The sequence below is a fragment of the Heteronotia binoei genome, chromosome 15 (assembly GCF_032191835.1).
Source record: "Heteronotia binoei isolate CCM8104 ecotype False Entrance Well chromosome 15, APGP_CSIRO_Hbin_v1, whole genome shotgun sequence".
In the NCBI taxonomy this organism is placed as follows: domain Eukaryota; kingdom Metazoa; phylum Chordata; class Lepidosauria; order Squamata; family Gekkonidae; genus Heteronotia; species Heteronotia binoei.
This window is the reverse complement of record NC_083237.1, coordinates 28,931,686-28,945,896: the sequence shown is the minus strand read 5'-3', so window position 1 is coordinate 28,945,896 and position 14,211 is coordinate 28,931,686. Positions and strand designations below refer to the sequence as shown.

Here is a 14,211-nt window from a genome sequence, read left to right as displayed (position 1 = left end):
TTAAACTAACTTGATCACAGAAGCTGAGATTTTAGTGAGAATCAACACTGCCAAAGAACTTTTGAGAAGGGTGTAGTACTTATCGTGTGTTAAACAACTTCAGTTGTTTCAGGAGTTGGTGTGTCTTCTGGGAGGTCAGTGCATCCATCTTTAAGATAAGTCTGCTTTAAAAAGGCTCCATGCTAATAGAAAAAAAAGGTAGTCTTTGCAAGAACTTGCCCCAAAATGCAGAGTAAGTCATTTTCCTGCAGGGGCTAGGGCTCTGTAATAGTTCCACAGAAAGGAACCATGGGGACCACAATCTGTTTAAAGGACAGAAGCATAGTGGTTAACTCAGACTACACCATACCAAATTTGGAGAATGTACTGTACAGAACAGTTGAATCTGTCAGAATTTGATCATTTCTTTCAAAGATGAAGATTCTGGTCCTCATGGTTAGAAAGACAGGATTCCTAACAGACACATTTTTGTAAAAGGCTCCAGGCAGGACAGCATCTGTGCCAGTATGGGTGTATGTCCTTCCTAAAGCCTCTAGTCATAACTACCCATATGATATACTGCCCTTTTCTGTAGAGGCTAATACCCGACAACTTGAGTTTTGCCTTAGGCTGGCTTTACCAGCTGTTCTGCAACAAATGAATGGACTGATCTATAAATTATGCTTCCAGTAAGGGCCCCAAATCTGTGCTTGGAATATAATAATTGTGTAGGGAAAGTAATTTGCAAGGGGTAATGAGCAAGTGGGAGTACTTAACACCACCTGCCTTTTTATCTCTCCCTCCCCAGTTTTTCCTGCTGGAGAAAAAGACTATTTGGGTGTAGCATTAAATTGCCCTCTCTCCTTTCCCTTGATTCTCCCTTACAAATTCCACCCAGACACTATAATTAGCATTTCTTAGTACCCATATTTACAGAAGTAATATGCTGTTCTGTCCCAAGAGGCTGTTGAAGGGATATTTATTGTACTCGTCTATTTTGTTTTCTCTTATTGTAAGTCTCCAAGAACTCTGATACATAACAGAGTAGCCCAAACGAATTCAATACACCTACATCTGTCCCCTCTATTAACCACATCACTTCTTGTTTCCATTTTTTCCTCCTCCTGAGAAAGGCTTTATAGGGTCTGTGTTTAGATTTGCATAATCAGAAAGGGACAAGCACTAACTAGGTTGTACACTACTTTGAGCCTGGCTTGCCAGGGAAGGGCGGTTAAAAAAATCTAATTAAAGAAATATTACAAGGAATTCCAACCAAAGTCCCTCCTCGCGGGCTGGAAAGACTGCACATAATCTCCCTTTGTCATATTATATGCTTGCTTCAGGCTCTTACACTTCACATCTGGATTTTCAGTTTGCTCCTTTCTCATAACAGACTTTTATTAAAGTCCACAGTTGCCTGTAAATACCACCTGAACTTCTTTGACAATAGGAGAATCCCATCTCTCCCAACAAATTTGACAAAGAATGATCCACTAAAGCAGACTCTAAATGCTATAACTCTTTACTTAATGAAACAGGAACTTAGGTATCTTAGGAGACTAGTTATATACAGAACAGCTGGATTTCCTTTTGTCAACCATGTCATATAAAACTAATCATAAATCCAGTCCATTCATCAGACCACTGAGAACACACCGAAGAATGAGCAGCAAGTAATTTGTAAAAGGATTTAAGCGGTACAATGCTCATGGTGAACAAACAACCGGAGTTCCCTATGTGTTGTCTCAACACTCTTAGCTAAGATGACTTTTGGAAAGATTAAAGGAAGGCCAACTTATGTCTGTAAAATATATGTATATATTTTGAAGTATTCCAAAAAGTCTTGGAAGTATGTAGAGAAGAGATGTTACTAGAGTCCAGAAGTACTTTTAAGAGGAGAGAATTCTGGGGATCTTAAATCAAGCAGGAGAAGCGGAATCTATAACAAACAGAAGTTCCTCTGCACAGGCCATGTATTCAGGCAAAAATTTGCTTATCCCATCAGAACGGTCAGTGCCCCATCATGTCCTTAAAAGCCTCCAGAGATTAAACAAACTTCCAAGACTACGCATTCCAGGAAAGATGTGCATGTATGCTTGTAAAGTGGCAAAGAAAAAAGCTAACTCCAGAGCAGGCTGATAAGCCAAAGAGGATTGCTTCAATGTTTATTGTTTGGAAGTAGACAATCCCACAGACATCAGACCTCATAGATCAGTTAGCTTATTCACAGGTTTATTCCCACTTATGGGTTTTATTGTACAGTTCCTTAGGACTGTGGAAAAGGACCATATCTGTTAACGTAGGACTGAGGTTTTTTGGGGGAAAGGCTGAATACACAATGGAAACTTATTTAATCACTAGCAGGATAATTTTCAAAGTTAATTCTGACTTTTCTTGGTCTCTCCCTGCTAGTCTTATACCCTAATTCAGGGATGAGGTAAAACATTTGGGGGACAAGATGGGAACCAAGACTTTTTTGGATAAAATTTCTCCCTTGTTTCTAAAGCATCAAAATAAATTTACTCCAAGTCATAGACAATCATTTAGTAAAAGAGGCAGTAGTGGCTACTTATATTAAGATGTTTCTCTTGGCGACAACATTCAGCCATTTCCAAAGACAAACTGCTGGTTTTGCAGAAGTATTAAATGCCACTTCCTCTGGATGGAAACAACTGTTTTACAAGTAACCCCAAAGATCATACTCCTTTCCATTTTGTTGATCTCCCCACACCACAACACTCTTGATAAAACGCAATGAGCCTATCATTTGAAGGCAAGAAGGAGCCTTTGCTCAGAAGTTATGCAGAATGGCCCAAATGAACAAAAAACTAGAAAGAGAAACAACAAAATACAAAACTCAGCCACCCTTAAGAAAAAGAACCGAGCACCATCTATTTAAGAGTGGGATGAAGTATCCAGCGAGACAGAAGGTTTGGCTTTCCACATTTTCTCTCTTGGCATTTTTGACTGCCACCTCCACCTTAAGCGACCCCTTATTCTGCTAGCAAGAAAAAGTGGCACCAAGTCTATTTGGCTCGCTCTTCAGTCTTGCTGAGAACCCAAGGGAAAAATGCTACAAAAGTGCAAAAGGCCCCTAAGGTTCTGACTGAGATGCTGCCTTTAAGCTATAACCTCCATCTAACCAGGAGGATTGAGCTATATCAGGCTACTTTTTATGGACTGACCTCTATAATCCTAAGGATTGGAAACACAGTGATTTTTTATTTTAAAAAGGAAAAAATGGCAAGAAGTGAAAGGAACATAAAATGTGGTTACAACCCCTCCTTATATCTGATGCAGTGTCCCAGTTTTAAAAATAGGAAAATAAAATTGAGGGTTTAGAGAACTCTGCTGCCTTCTCCTTCCAGCCAAACAGGGTGAGGGGACATGGCCTTCAGAATATATCTTGCAACTAGGGAGAGGAAAAACCCAAATTCCAGAGGGTTTTTCTGCATTCCCAACAGTGGAATAAAGTCTCTTGCCCCCTTCAGAGGATAACACACTTCCTTTTGGAAGATTTCTTCTTGCGCCCATTGCTGATCTTTTCTTTGTGCTTTCGGATTTCTCGCACCAGGGTGTAGAAGGCATCCTCCACTCCCTTCAAGATCCACAGAAAGATATAAAAAGAGGGGAGAAAAATAGATAATTAGTTCTCCTGTTTAAATATCTGGTATGCCCATGGCTTTTTAAAGAATGTAGATAGTTCCTTCTAGTTACCACTGGGCAGATCGGTGGGATCTTCATTGTGGTCTCTGTGCAGTCCCACACATGGGTCTTGCCGCAGGCAACGAATCCATACCTCGGAGTCTCCAATAGCTCGCTTAGAGCGCTTTTTTTGAGCGCGCTTTCCACTCGCTCTGGGGAGCAGGCATTGACTGTGCATGCCTGGAGCGAGCGGGAAGCGCCATTCCCACTCAGTTTCTTCCTTTCCGCCGCCCGGACAACACCTACCTTGCTGCGTTCCTCTCTCCTCAGCTCGTCTTCCCTCCATTTCATATCTTCTACTTGGTATCGTATTCTCTTTTTCTCTACGTTTCATCTATCTTTCGTCCTTATAAAATTAAAAAAAAGCCCTTGTTTCTGCGCTTTCCTTTCCCTGTTTTTCTCCCTTCCTCCCCTGTCCGGAGCATATGGAAGGGAAAATCACTTTTAAAAAGTTTCGCCGCTAAAATCCCCACTTCAGACGGTCATTCATACTGTCTTTTCTGCCTGGGTGAAGCTCATTGGGTAGATACCTACTCTCATCGCGCCAACATTGGCAAACAGGAGCGAAAAAATCGAGTGGCTAGACTTCAAAGTTTCTTGCTCAAAAGGTCTCTTCGGGCTTTGCCCACCTCTGATTCGCCGCCTCCCCCACACCAAGTGGGAGATTCGGCTTCATCGGCTGCTCCTCAACTTCAAAGGAAGCATAAGTCCCATAAGAGACCATTGAAGCACCCTGATACTGACCATAAGGCTTCGAAGAAGTCTCGCCCCACCAAACCGTCGACCTCGGCTCCGAAGAAATCCCGCGATCCGGCACGGTCGACTCCGACGACTTCTCCGAGGGCTTCAACGTCACCATCGATGGTGTCGGCTTCTACTCACTCGGCTCCGATTCCGCTTGTTCCACCAGAGCTTTCGCCGCCCTCCGACGTCATCTCCAAGATGCCTTACCTCACACCTCACTCCCCGGTTGCTGTCGAGGTGATACCGATTCGAACTCGCTCGCCCTCGGTACATAGTGTGGTGCCTTTCGACATCCTCGAACCAGACCCTCGTTCGGATCCGACCCTCACTCAGGAGCATCCCCGATCTTTGCTACAGTCTGGATCCTTGCGAGACATTGGAGTTTCTCCTCTCTACAAAGAGTCGTCAACACAGGTCTCCACACAGCATGTCCGATCCCGCTCACTGGTCAGACGTCGTGATGTCCGTTCACGCTCTCCAGCCTACTATGGATATCACGACTACTACCAGAGGGATCGATATGACTACTTGTCACTCTCCAGGTCACCATCTCCCAGACGCCGGGTTACCACCACTACTTATGTTCCCCCTCGGATGAGGGTGTCCGTCGCTCTCGGTACCATGAATTCGGAGTCGCATCACATAGCCGTGATATATCTATGCCTCGCATCTGTGACTTTGAATCTCCTTGGTACCGTGACTCTTCTCGAACCCGACACCCAGAGTATCTCTCTTCTCGACACCGTGAAGCCTTTCGAATTCAGGAACCTCCTCGGTACCGAGAATCAGTGATGCCTCGCACTGCCTCCGCCACCATTTCTGTTGCTCCAGCTATGACTGCTACATTGCCCAGAACTTCAACTGCTTCTCGGCTATGGGCTAAACTCTCTGAGCAATGTGCATCCACATCTACACCTACCAAGCCTCCGATTTCTCCTGCTACCAAGGAATCCCACTCCGACAGGGACAGTTCTGCCTCTTCCGACTCTGAGGATCATCCTGCCTCGGATTCCACTTAGCCAGTCCGTCTCTCACCATCCGATGGTTCGAAGGCTTACCTTAACCTCATCACTACTATAGCTGAGGCCTTGAACAAGACACTTCCCTCCGACTCACCCAAGGTGTCTGATGTCGTCCACGACCTGGTTCAGGCGGACTTCCCGGCGAGTTCACTCCTCCCTATGTTGCCAGTGCACTTGGAGGGGCTGCGTGAGGCCTGGGACAAACCTGCTTCGATTCCACCTACTTCGAAGCGCTTTGATTCCCTCTACAGAGTACATGCTTCTGACTCTAAATTTTTAGCCTCTCATCCGGCACCTAACTCCATCATAGTGCGCTCAGCAACCAAGGCCAAACCATCCAGACACCCCACTCCTGACTGTGAGGGCCGGAAGTTGGACAACTTGGCTCGCAAGATCTTCAACCTTGCCTCTACCAATTCTAAGCTGAATAATTATTTGGCTTATTTTGCAGCATATATATTCAATCTGGCCAACCAATTCACCCCTCTTGTTCCTTCTCTGCCTGAGACTTCCCAGAAGATGGCATCTAATTTAGTTTCTGAACTGTCATGAGTCTCGAAATAGCAAATTAACAGCATCAGGCATGCTGTTTCCTGCTCGTCCAGAGTATTTGTCACGCCTGGCTGAGGTCGACCAACCTGCAGCCTGACATTAAACAAAAAATCGAGGACTTACCCTTTGATGGCCTAGGCCTCTTTCATGCCTCCATGGACGAGGTCCTCACTTCGGTGGATGATGGCCGCAAGAGGGCGAAGCACCTTGGAGTTTCTCAGCCAGCCTCTCAGCAGTTTAATCGGCCTAAGCCCTGGAGACCATCTTTCCAGAGGCGCCCACGCTCTCCTAAGCAGTCCGATTACTGGAAAAGGAAACCCACCCAACAAAAGCCACCCTTCCAACAGAGGCCACGATCCCAACTGACAAAGAAGTCCTCTTAGCCTGCCAAGCAGTCTCTTTGACTCCCCTCTGCATCTCACACGACAGATGGATCCCTGCTACCAAACACGTCTTTTCCCCTTCTATCCCACCTGGAGCTCAATCACCACCGACTCTTGGGTGCTCACCATAATCCGCCTAGGCGACGCAATTGAGTTCATTTTGCCACCTCACCACCGCTACTTCACTGTTACTCCACCCTCCCCTCATCTCCGACAAGAGATTCTCGACTTGCTCAAAAAGAATGCCATAGAACCTGTTCCTTCTCAACATTGGGGGACAGGCTTTTACTCTCAATATTTCCTGGTGCCCAAGAGGGACGGGGCAAGCGACCCATTCTGGATCTCAAAAGGCTAAACAAGCGGGTAGCCTACAAGAAATTCAGAATGATCTCCGTCCAATCCATCCTTCCTCTAATTCCGCAGGACTCCTGGATGGCATCTCTGGATCTCTGCATCTCCAGGACGCTTATTTCCATGTGACGATCAGACCTCAGCACTGCAGATATCTTCGTTTCACCATGGGCCATCATCGCCATGGGCTATCATCATTTTCAGTATCAGTCTCTCCCGTTCGGGCTCTCCACCGCACCCAGAGTCTTTACGAAGTGCATGGCAGTAGTCGCAACTGCCTTGCGCCTTCGCAACATTCCAGTGTTCCCGTACATAGATGACTGGTTGCTCATCGCTCCCACAGCACATCAACTGGTGAAGAATCTCAAAACAACACTCTCTCTTGTCGCCTCCCTGGGCCTGTGTGTGAATGTCACCAAATCATACTTCACCCCAATTCAGGACCTGCACTTCACAGGTGCTTGTCTCTGCACATCTCTTCATCTTGTTTTCCTCCCCGAGGATTGTGCCCACACCATTATGTCCCTGGCCCAGGAGGTCATGCGTACCCCAACGCAACCGGCAATCACCATTCAACGTCTTTTGGGCCTCATGGCCGCAACAACCTCGGTTCTTCGATTTGCAAGACTGCATATGCGACATCTCCAGCTTTGGTTTGTTCGTGCCTACCATCCACACCTACAGCTACAGAATACCGTTCTCACTGTGCCTCAGAAAGTTTGACTCTCTCTCGTTTGGTGGACAGTACCGGACAATTTACTTTGCGGAATGCCCTTTGTTCTTCCTCCTCCGTCTGTCATCGTGACTACAGATGCCTCCAAGTGGGGATGGGGAGCCCACTTAGAGGACAAGACTGTCAGGGGTCTGTGGACTGTGTCCGAGAGGGCTATGCATATAAACTGCCTAGAACTCCTACCCGTTCACAGGGCCTTTCAATCGTTCCTTCTGTCTGTGAAGAACCGACATGTCTAGATCACAACCGACAATATGGCCACAGTGTTCTATGTGAACAAGCAGGGCGGTACCAGATCTCCCCATCTGTGCCACATAGCCATACTTCTTTGGGAATGGTGCATCAAAAACAGCATCTACCTGCTATTCACCTTCCAAGGATAGAGAACGTCCTGGCCGACTCTCTCTGCAGGATGTGTATAGATGACCACGAATGGTCCCTCAATCCACTCTACTTGCATCACATTTTTGCGTGCTTCGGGACTCCAAAAGTAGATGTCTTTGCTACGAAAGACAACTCGAAATGCCCTCTCTTTTATACCAGGAGAGGCAACAATGCTTTCCTCCACAGCTGGAGCAGTCCTCTTCATTATTTTTTTCCACCGACCCCTCTAATTACCCGATCTCTTCTCAAAATTGCTTGGGACGGTACAGACTGCATACTGATAGCACCATGGTGGCCACGGTAACCGTGGTTCACGAGGCTCCTTCAAATGTCCCATCACACTTATCGCCGCCTTCCCCTGGCAGACGATCTCCTCACTCAAGATCACGGCCAGGTATGGCACCACAACCCTCAAATTCTAGGACTTACAGCTTGTAGAATTCAGCCACAACTTTACCACCAAGAGTAGCTGAAGTTATCCTGAATGCTAGAAAACCTTCTACCAGGCGCTCATACCAGTGCAAGTGGAAGCACTTCTGCTCCTTTGCATCCTCTCAACATCTCCATCCAGAGTCTGTACCTCTTCCTTTGATCCTGGAATACCTGCTGTCTCTGAAGGTGTCGGGGCTCAGCTATTCTTCGCTAAAGGTTCACCTTTCAGCCATTTCTACTTTCCACAAACCTATTAATGGTCAGACTGTTTTTTTCCCCATAGACTGTCCAAATCATTCCTACATTCATACACCTGTCCAAATCATTCCAAATCATTCATACACCTTCACCCTCCTATCAAACCGATTGTACCAGTTTGGAGTTTGTCGTTAGTGCTTTCACAACTTATGAAATCCCCGTTTGAACCCTTGACCACTGTGGACCTTAATCCTCTCTCTTGGAAGACTGCCTTGTTAGCTGCTCTTACTTCCAGCAAGCGGGCCAGTGACTTGCGTGCCTTCTGTTCTGACCCTCCTTATACAGTTTTTCATAGGAACAAAGTGGTTCTGAGACCGGATCCTTCTTTCTTACCCAAGGTTGTATCACAATTTCATCTTTCAACTTCTACTTCGTTGCCCACGTTTTTTCCTGACCCTAAGGACTCTGGACAAAGAGCTCTACACACCCTTGACGTTAGAAGAGCCTTGTCCTTTTACCTCTCTTGTACACAACCCTTCTGTAAGGACCCTAACTTATTTGTGGCATACGGCAATCCTCAGAGAGGACACGAAATTTCTACCCAGAGACTCTCTAAGTGGGTATCCAGTGCAATTCGGTTGTGTTATGAAATTGCTAAGCAACCTTTACCTGAAGGCCTTAAGGCTCACTCGACTAGAGCAGTTGCGACCTCCTCGGCCTTCCTGGCGGGCGTCTCCTTAGACGACATCTGTGCTGCTGCATCATGGTCCTCGCTATCCACGTTCATCTCGCACTACGCCTTGGACGTTCGTGCCAGACGAGACGCCTCCTTCGGCCAAGTGGTCCTCAGGTCCATCTTCCATTGAAATCATCCCAGGTGAGTGCATGCACATTCTCTAAGTATGAAAATCTTTCTTTTTGCCAGCACCCACCTTCCTTTTGACTTTCAGCTTGCTAGTCACCCATGTGTGGGACTGCAAAGAGACCACGATGAAGATAAACAGGTTGCTTACCTGTAACTGATGATCTTCGAGTGGTCATCTGTGCAGTCACACACGCCCACCCAGCCTTCCCCTCTGCTGGCTTTTTCTGCCTTGGTTTTTACCTCTGTAGACTCAGTAGTGGCTGGAAGAAACTGAGTGGGAATGGCGCCTCCCGCTCGCTCCAGGCATGCGCAGTCGATGCCTGCTCCCCAGAGCGAGTGGAAAGCATGCCAAAAAAAGCGCTCTAAGCAAGCTATTGGAGACTCTGAGGTATGGATTCGTTGCCTGCGGCAAGACCCATGTGTGGGACTGCACAGATGACCACTCGAAGATCATCAGTTACAGGTAAGCAACCTGTTTTTTCCCTCTTGAGTGAAGGGGAAAAAGCCATACATTCACCTCAGTCTTTGGTGTCAGAAAGCTGGAAACGGACAGCGCTAGGAGCATGATGTTTTGTTGATACCCCGTTACCAATCAGATACACGCAAGGAGGAGGACAGTCATGAAATATGTAGTTGCTCCCAAATCAGAACTGCTCCTGCAGTGATATAATTAAAAATCTGGGCCCAATGATCACAGCAATTTTTGGCCTGAATCCCATGACTTGGTTTAATCTTGGTACACACCCATTGAGGAAAGGTGGAGTATAAATGTTTTCATAAAATACACAAAATAAATAATGTAGATCCTGCTGCTAGGAGTTAGAGTAGGCAATCAAAACAGGCAGGGGAGGGGAAGGGGACATAGATTTTATAGTTTGCCTGGAGTCTGTAGCATTGCCTCCCACCAGAGTATCTGCAAAGCCCAGAAAGTCAACCACTTGTACAGTACTGATACCTGTCTGGTTTTAGCAGAGGTCTCTACAAAGGGGATTCCATAGCTTCTGGCCAGTTCCTGAGCCTGTTTAGTATCCACTGTCCGAGAGGGGAGATCACACTTATTGCCAACAAGCACCATAGGAACATCATCAGAATCCTTCACACGGTTGATCTGTTCTCTGTGATTGTACAGGAGATGAGATTACAATCCAAGCATGAAGAACTGACATGTCAACCTAGATTGCCTGGACCAAGAACTCCCCAATTACATCCCAGTTTTCCACTCATAAGCAAGAGATCTTTGAACTGCATCCCTGTTACTGTATTCCAGGAGATAATAGCTTGTGCTGCACACTCTCTTCATAAGTCAGGGTGCAGACTGAGGTCCAAATTAATAGGATGGGTCATTATGTATCTCTATCCCAACTTTTAAAAACTTCAAACTGAATCACAGTATTAGGCTGGAGGAGTGGCGTTTAACTTTTCCTTCTCTGTTTTTCCATTCAGGATTGCACTAAAGAGAAAAGGAACAGGTGTGTTATGTGTTCAGTTCAGCACACAGACACACCCCATTTCTCCACACAAACTTGGAGCCTTATGAGGAAAACGATGATGGACTAGGGAGGATAAGATACATAGCAACTATATGCCACACCTATTTTGGCTCAAAAAAAAGATAGAAAGAAGCCACTTGACAATCATAATAAGTGAGGCAAAAGCATTGTCTCTGCATAAGTTTGCTTACCCAATGCAAATCTGTATAATAGCCAACTTGTTCAGTATTGGTTCCCAGCCAAAGTTCCTCCTTTATTAAAAGCACTTAATACCCTGCCTCCCCCACTATAACATAACAATGGCTCAAAGTGATGGTCTAGCCAAGGCTTCAGAGTTCTCTCACCTGTAGTGGTGAACATCTTCAAAAGACTTTGTGTTGTTGATTGCAAAGACACAAAGGAAGCCTTCTCCTGTCCTCATATACTGGTCACGCATGGCACTGTATTCCTCTTGCCCAGCTGTGTCCAGAATATCCAAGAGGCATGTCTCTCCATCAATTACCACCTGCTTCCGGTACGAATCCTGAAGTTCAGAAGCACAGAGAGGTGGCAAAGTAGTTTAACAACTGAAACTATCACAAACTGAATTGAACTGAGTGAAAGATACATCAGGCGAAGGCCTGCAAGGAGGCGATTAAAGACAAGGGCATTTTAGTGGTAGGCACAGAGAGGAAGGGCACACATCTTGGATATGCAGAAAGAACCGTTGCAGATGCCAAGACAATAAACAAGAGTTCTCAGCAACAACAGGAGGAAGAATCAGAGATTAACTGAGAGATCAATTCATTGGAAACCCAGAGAAATTTGAACAGGTAGTCTGATTGCAAGTGTCAAAAGGCAGCAAAGGACTCAAGAAAGGCGTCTGATTTCGGTCATAAGAAAGTCATCAGTGACACTGGGAACATCCCAATACCTCTATAGTTGGGTCATATTCATCCACAAAATGATTCTGGATCAGCTGTATGGTCAATGCACTCTTCCCAACGCCACCAGCGCCCACCACCACCAGTTTGTATTCCGTCATCTCCGCTGGGTAGTGGGTCAAACTGAAAAGGAAGAGATAGCAGGACTGATCTAGCAGAAGCCATTGCAATGGAATTCTTCACTCCCCGCCAGCAATCCATGTGAGCTTACATCACTGTTGCAACTTCCCACCCCACCCCCACAGCTAGTTTCTCAGATTGTTATCTCCCTTTCCTACTATGTAGGAATTTCTTTGATTCCCCCCCCTCAGGCCTAGTACTTCACATTAAAACAGATGAAGATGTTAACCTAAATATGCTAAGCTCAAGGATCTCAGGTGGTTACAGGCATGACAACTCTGGCTTAAGCCATGCTTGAATCCTGGCTTGTAAGGCAGTGAACAACCAACAGACAGGATTCAGATTTAACCACAAACTATGAACTTCACAAATGTGCAAGTTTTTCATTAGGGAGCTGTATGTGACAAGGAAGAAACATGCCTGAATAACCCCGAGGCTTGTTCTTGGGATGAAAAAACATGTTGCCATTATGTATGAATAATACTTTAGAATTTTTTCCAATGAAGAAGGGATTGGCATTCCTTGGTTCTTTCTTCTACAGCACCTAAAGCACTCCCAGGCAGCCGGATTCCCAGTAAGTGGCATTTTAGAGATGCTAGTTTCTGATAGCAGAAGCATCATTCCATTGGGTGGAGCGGAGCCAAGACTGAGACTGGTAGGTCAACAGTACCACATAGGGTTAGAGCCAACATGAAACCTAGATTTGACTGGCTTTCAGACCCCATTCTGGTAACCCTACGTAAGCAGTTTTATCAGACCAGTAAATATAAATTGGTTGGCAAGAGCAGGCCTGCTGAGTCAATACACCTGACATAGAAGCACATATGCCCCATACGGGGGTCCATATCAATTTGCTGGATGACTACAGTTAATACCTCCCCAGCAGCTGAGGGACCAGCAGGATCCCCTGAAGCAGTACAGGCGTGCAATCCAATGCAGCTAAAACCCTATGAGGGGACAAATGTTACAGAGGTACCCTCTCACTTGCTGGTTAAGGGTTACAGGCCTCGATCAGTCTTAAGGATCTGGCCTCTGCTATCTTCCCTCTGCAAATCTCCACCCTTCCCCAATACATCTGGGAAGACTCTTCTCCAACAGTAGTACCTGAATTTATTGACTAGACCCGTTGCAAATCATCCCACTGCAACAACATGCCCATATAACATGTGAAAGATCGTGGAAGTTTGCAAGAGCACAGGATATAAGCAGCGAAGCAGAAAATACCTGGGACAACGAAACGGGGTGGCGCCTCAGGCTACCTTTGTCTATGCATTGCAATCTTTGCTTTAAACTCCAGCCCGCTTAACATTCCCCACTGTGCACGCGCATGCATACATACCTTTCTATGTTTACGCATTGCTTTTTCAAAACAGGTGCCCCACCCTGGCACAATCCCCCAACTCCAGTGCATACCCATCATTCAGTGCTCAATGCAAATCTGTTCTCCTTCCCACCCACCCCGTTCCTTTGAATCCCAAGCATCAGTTCCCCAACGCCCTGACCTTCCAAACACCCCACCCCTCAATATAACCTCTGCTGAGGTGCTGTCAATCAATCCACCCCCTGCAAATGCTTTCCTTTACACTTACCCGCCCAAACCCTGCGGGGAGGGAAGGAGAAGCTCCGGGTCTTATGCACCCCCCATGGGGGGAGGAAAGGAGGTCTTCCAGCGGCAGAGAGCGCAAGCACTCTTCTTGCAAGGCCCGGGCCCAGGGCCGGCAACGGAAAATCCCTCCCTCGAACAGCCTGACAGCTCCCCTCGGTGCCCCGCCTCTTAAATCCGTGCAGCCAATAGGAACATGGCACCGCCCCAAATCAGCCAATCGGAGTTGCTGGCGCCATAGAGATGAGACCCATGGGTGAGGCTAGAGAAGCGCAGGATGCTGGGAGGACTAGGGCGGGGTTCGGTAGGCAGGAAAGAGTGTCAGCTGGAGATGGCAGGGGGACCAAGGCGGGGGGAGGGTTTAAAGGGCCAGCGCCTCCTTTCCCCGTGTGGGCTGGGAGGGTGATTTTACCTGTGTTTTTTTGAGAGCCTTGGGGTGGGGATATAATTTGCTTTATATACACACGCATGTTTATGTGGATACGCGTGCGCGCGCACACACACAGAGGAGAGAAAGGGCATACTGTTTTAATGAAGGCTAGATTAATGACTGTTGACCTCAGCAGTTAAATAGAGCCTCCAGATTCACATGCAGTATATCCGGTGCTCGGAGCAAATTCCATCATGCCTGTACACTCTCCCAGAGGCAGTTGGCTGGCTGGTGCTGATGGAAGCAATGCTGAATTAGACCCCAATTCCTAACTTGGCTTGGTGCTGTCTTTTTAGA

General features: G+C 46.6%; 1 protein-coding gene across 1 annotated transcript; it reads right to left on the bottom strand.

Annotated features, from left to right (window-relative positions):
* Positions 1-2,127: 2,127 nt before the first annotated feature.
* Positions 2,128-13,634, bottom strand: LOC132582944 (GTPase HRas-like). The gene is made up of 5 exons (XM_060254611.1): positions 13,471-13,634; positions 11,752-11,884; positions 11,183-11,361; positions 10,304-10,463; positions 2,128-3,577 (listed from the first exon to the last, which is right to left on the bottom strand). The coding sequence occupies exons 2-5, from the start codon at positions 11,860-11,862 to the stop codon at positions 3,467-3,469; spliced, it is 561 nt and encodes a 186-aa protein (XP_060110594.1). The 5' UTR covers positions 11,863-11,884; positions 13,471-13,634; the 3' UTR covers positions 2,128-3,466.
* Between the last annotated feature and the right edge of the window lie 577 nt (positions 13,635-14,211).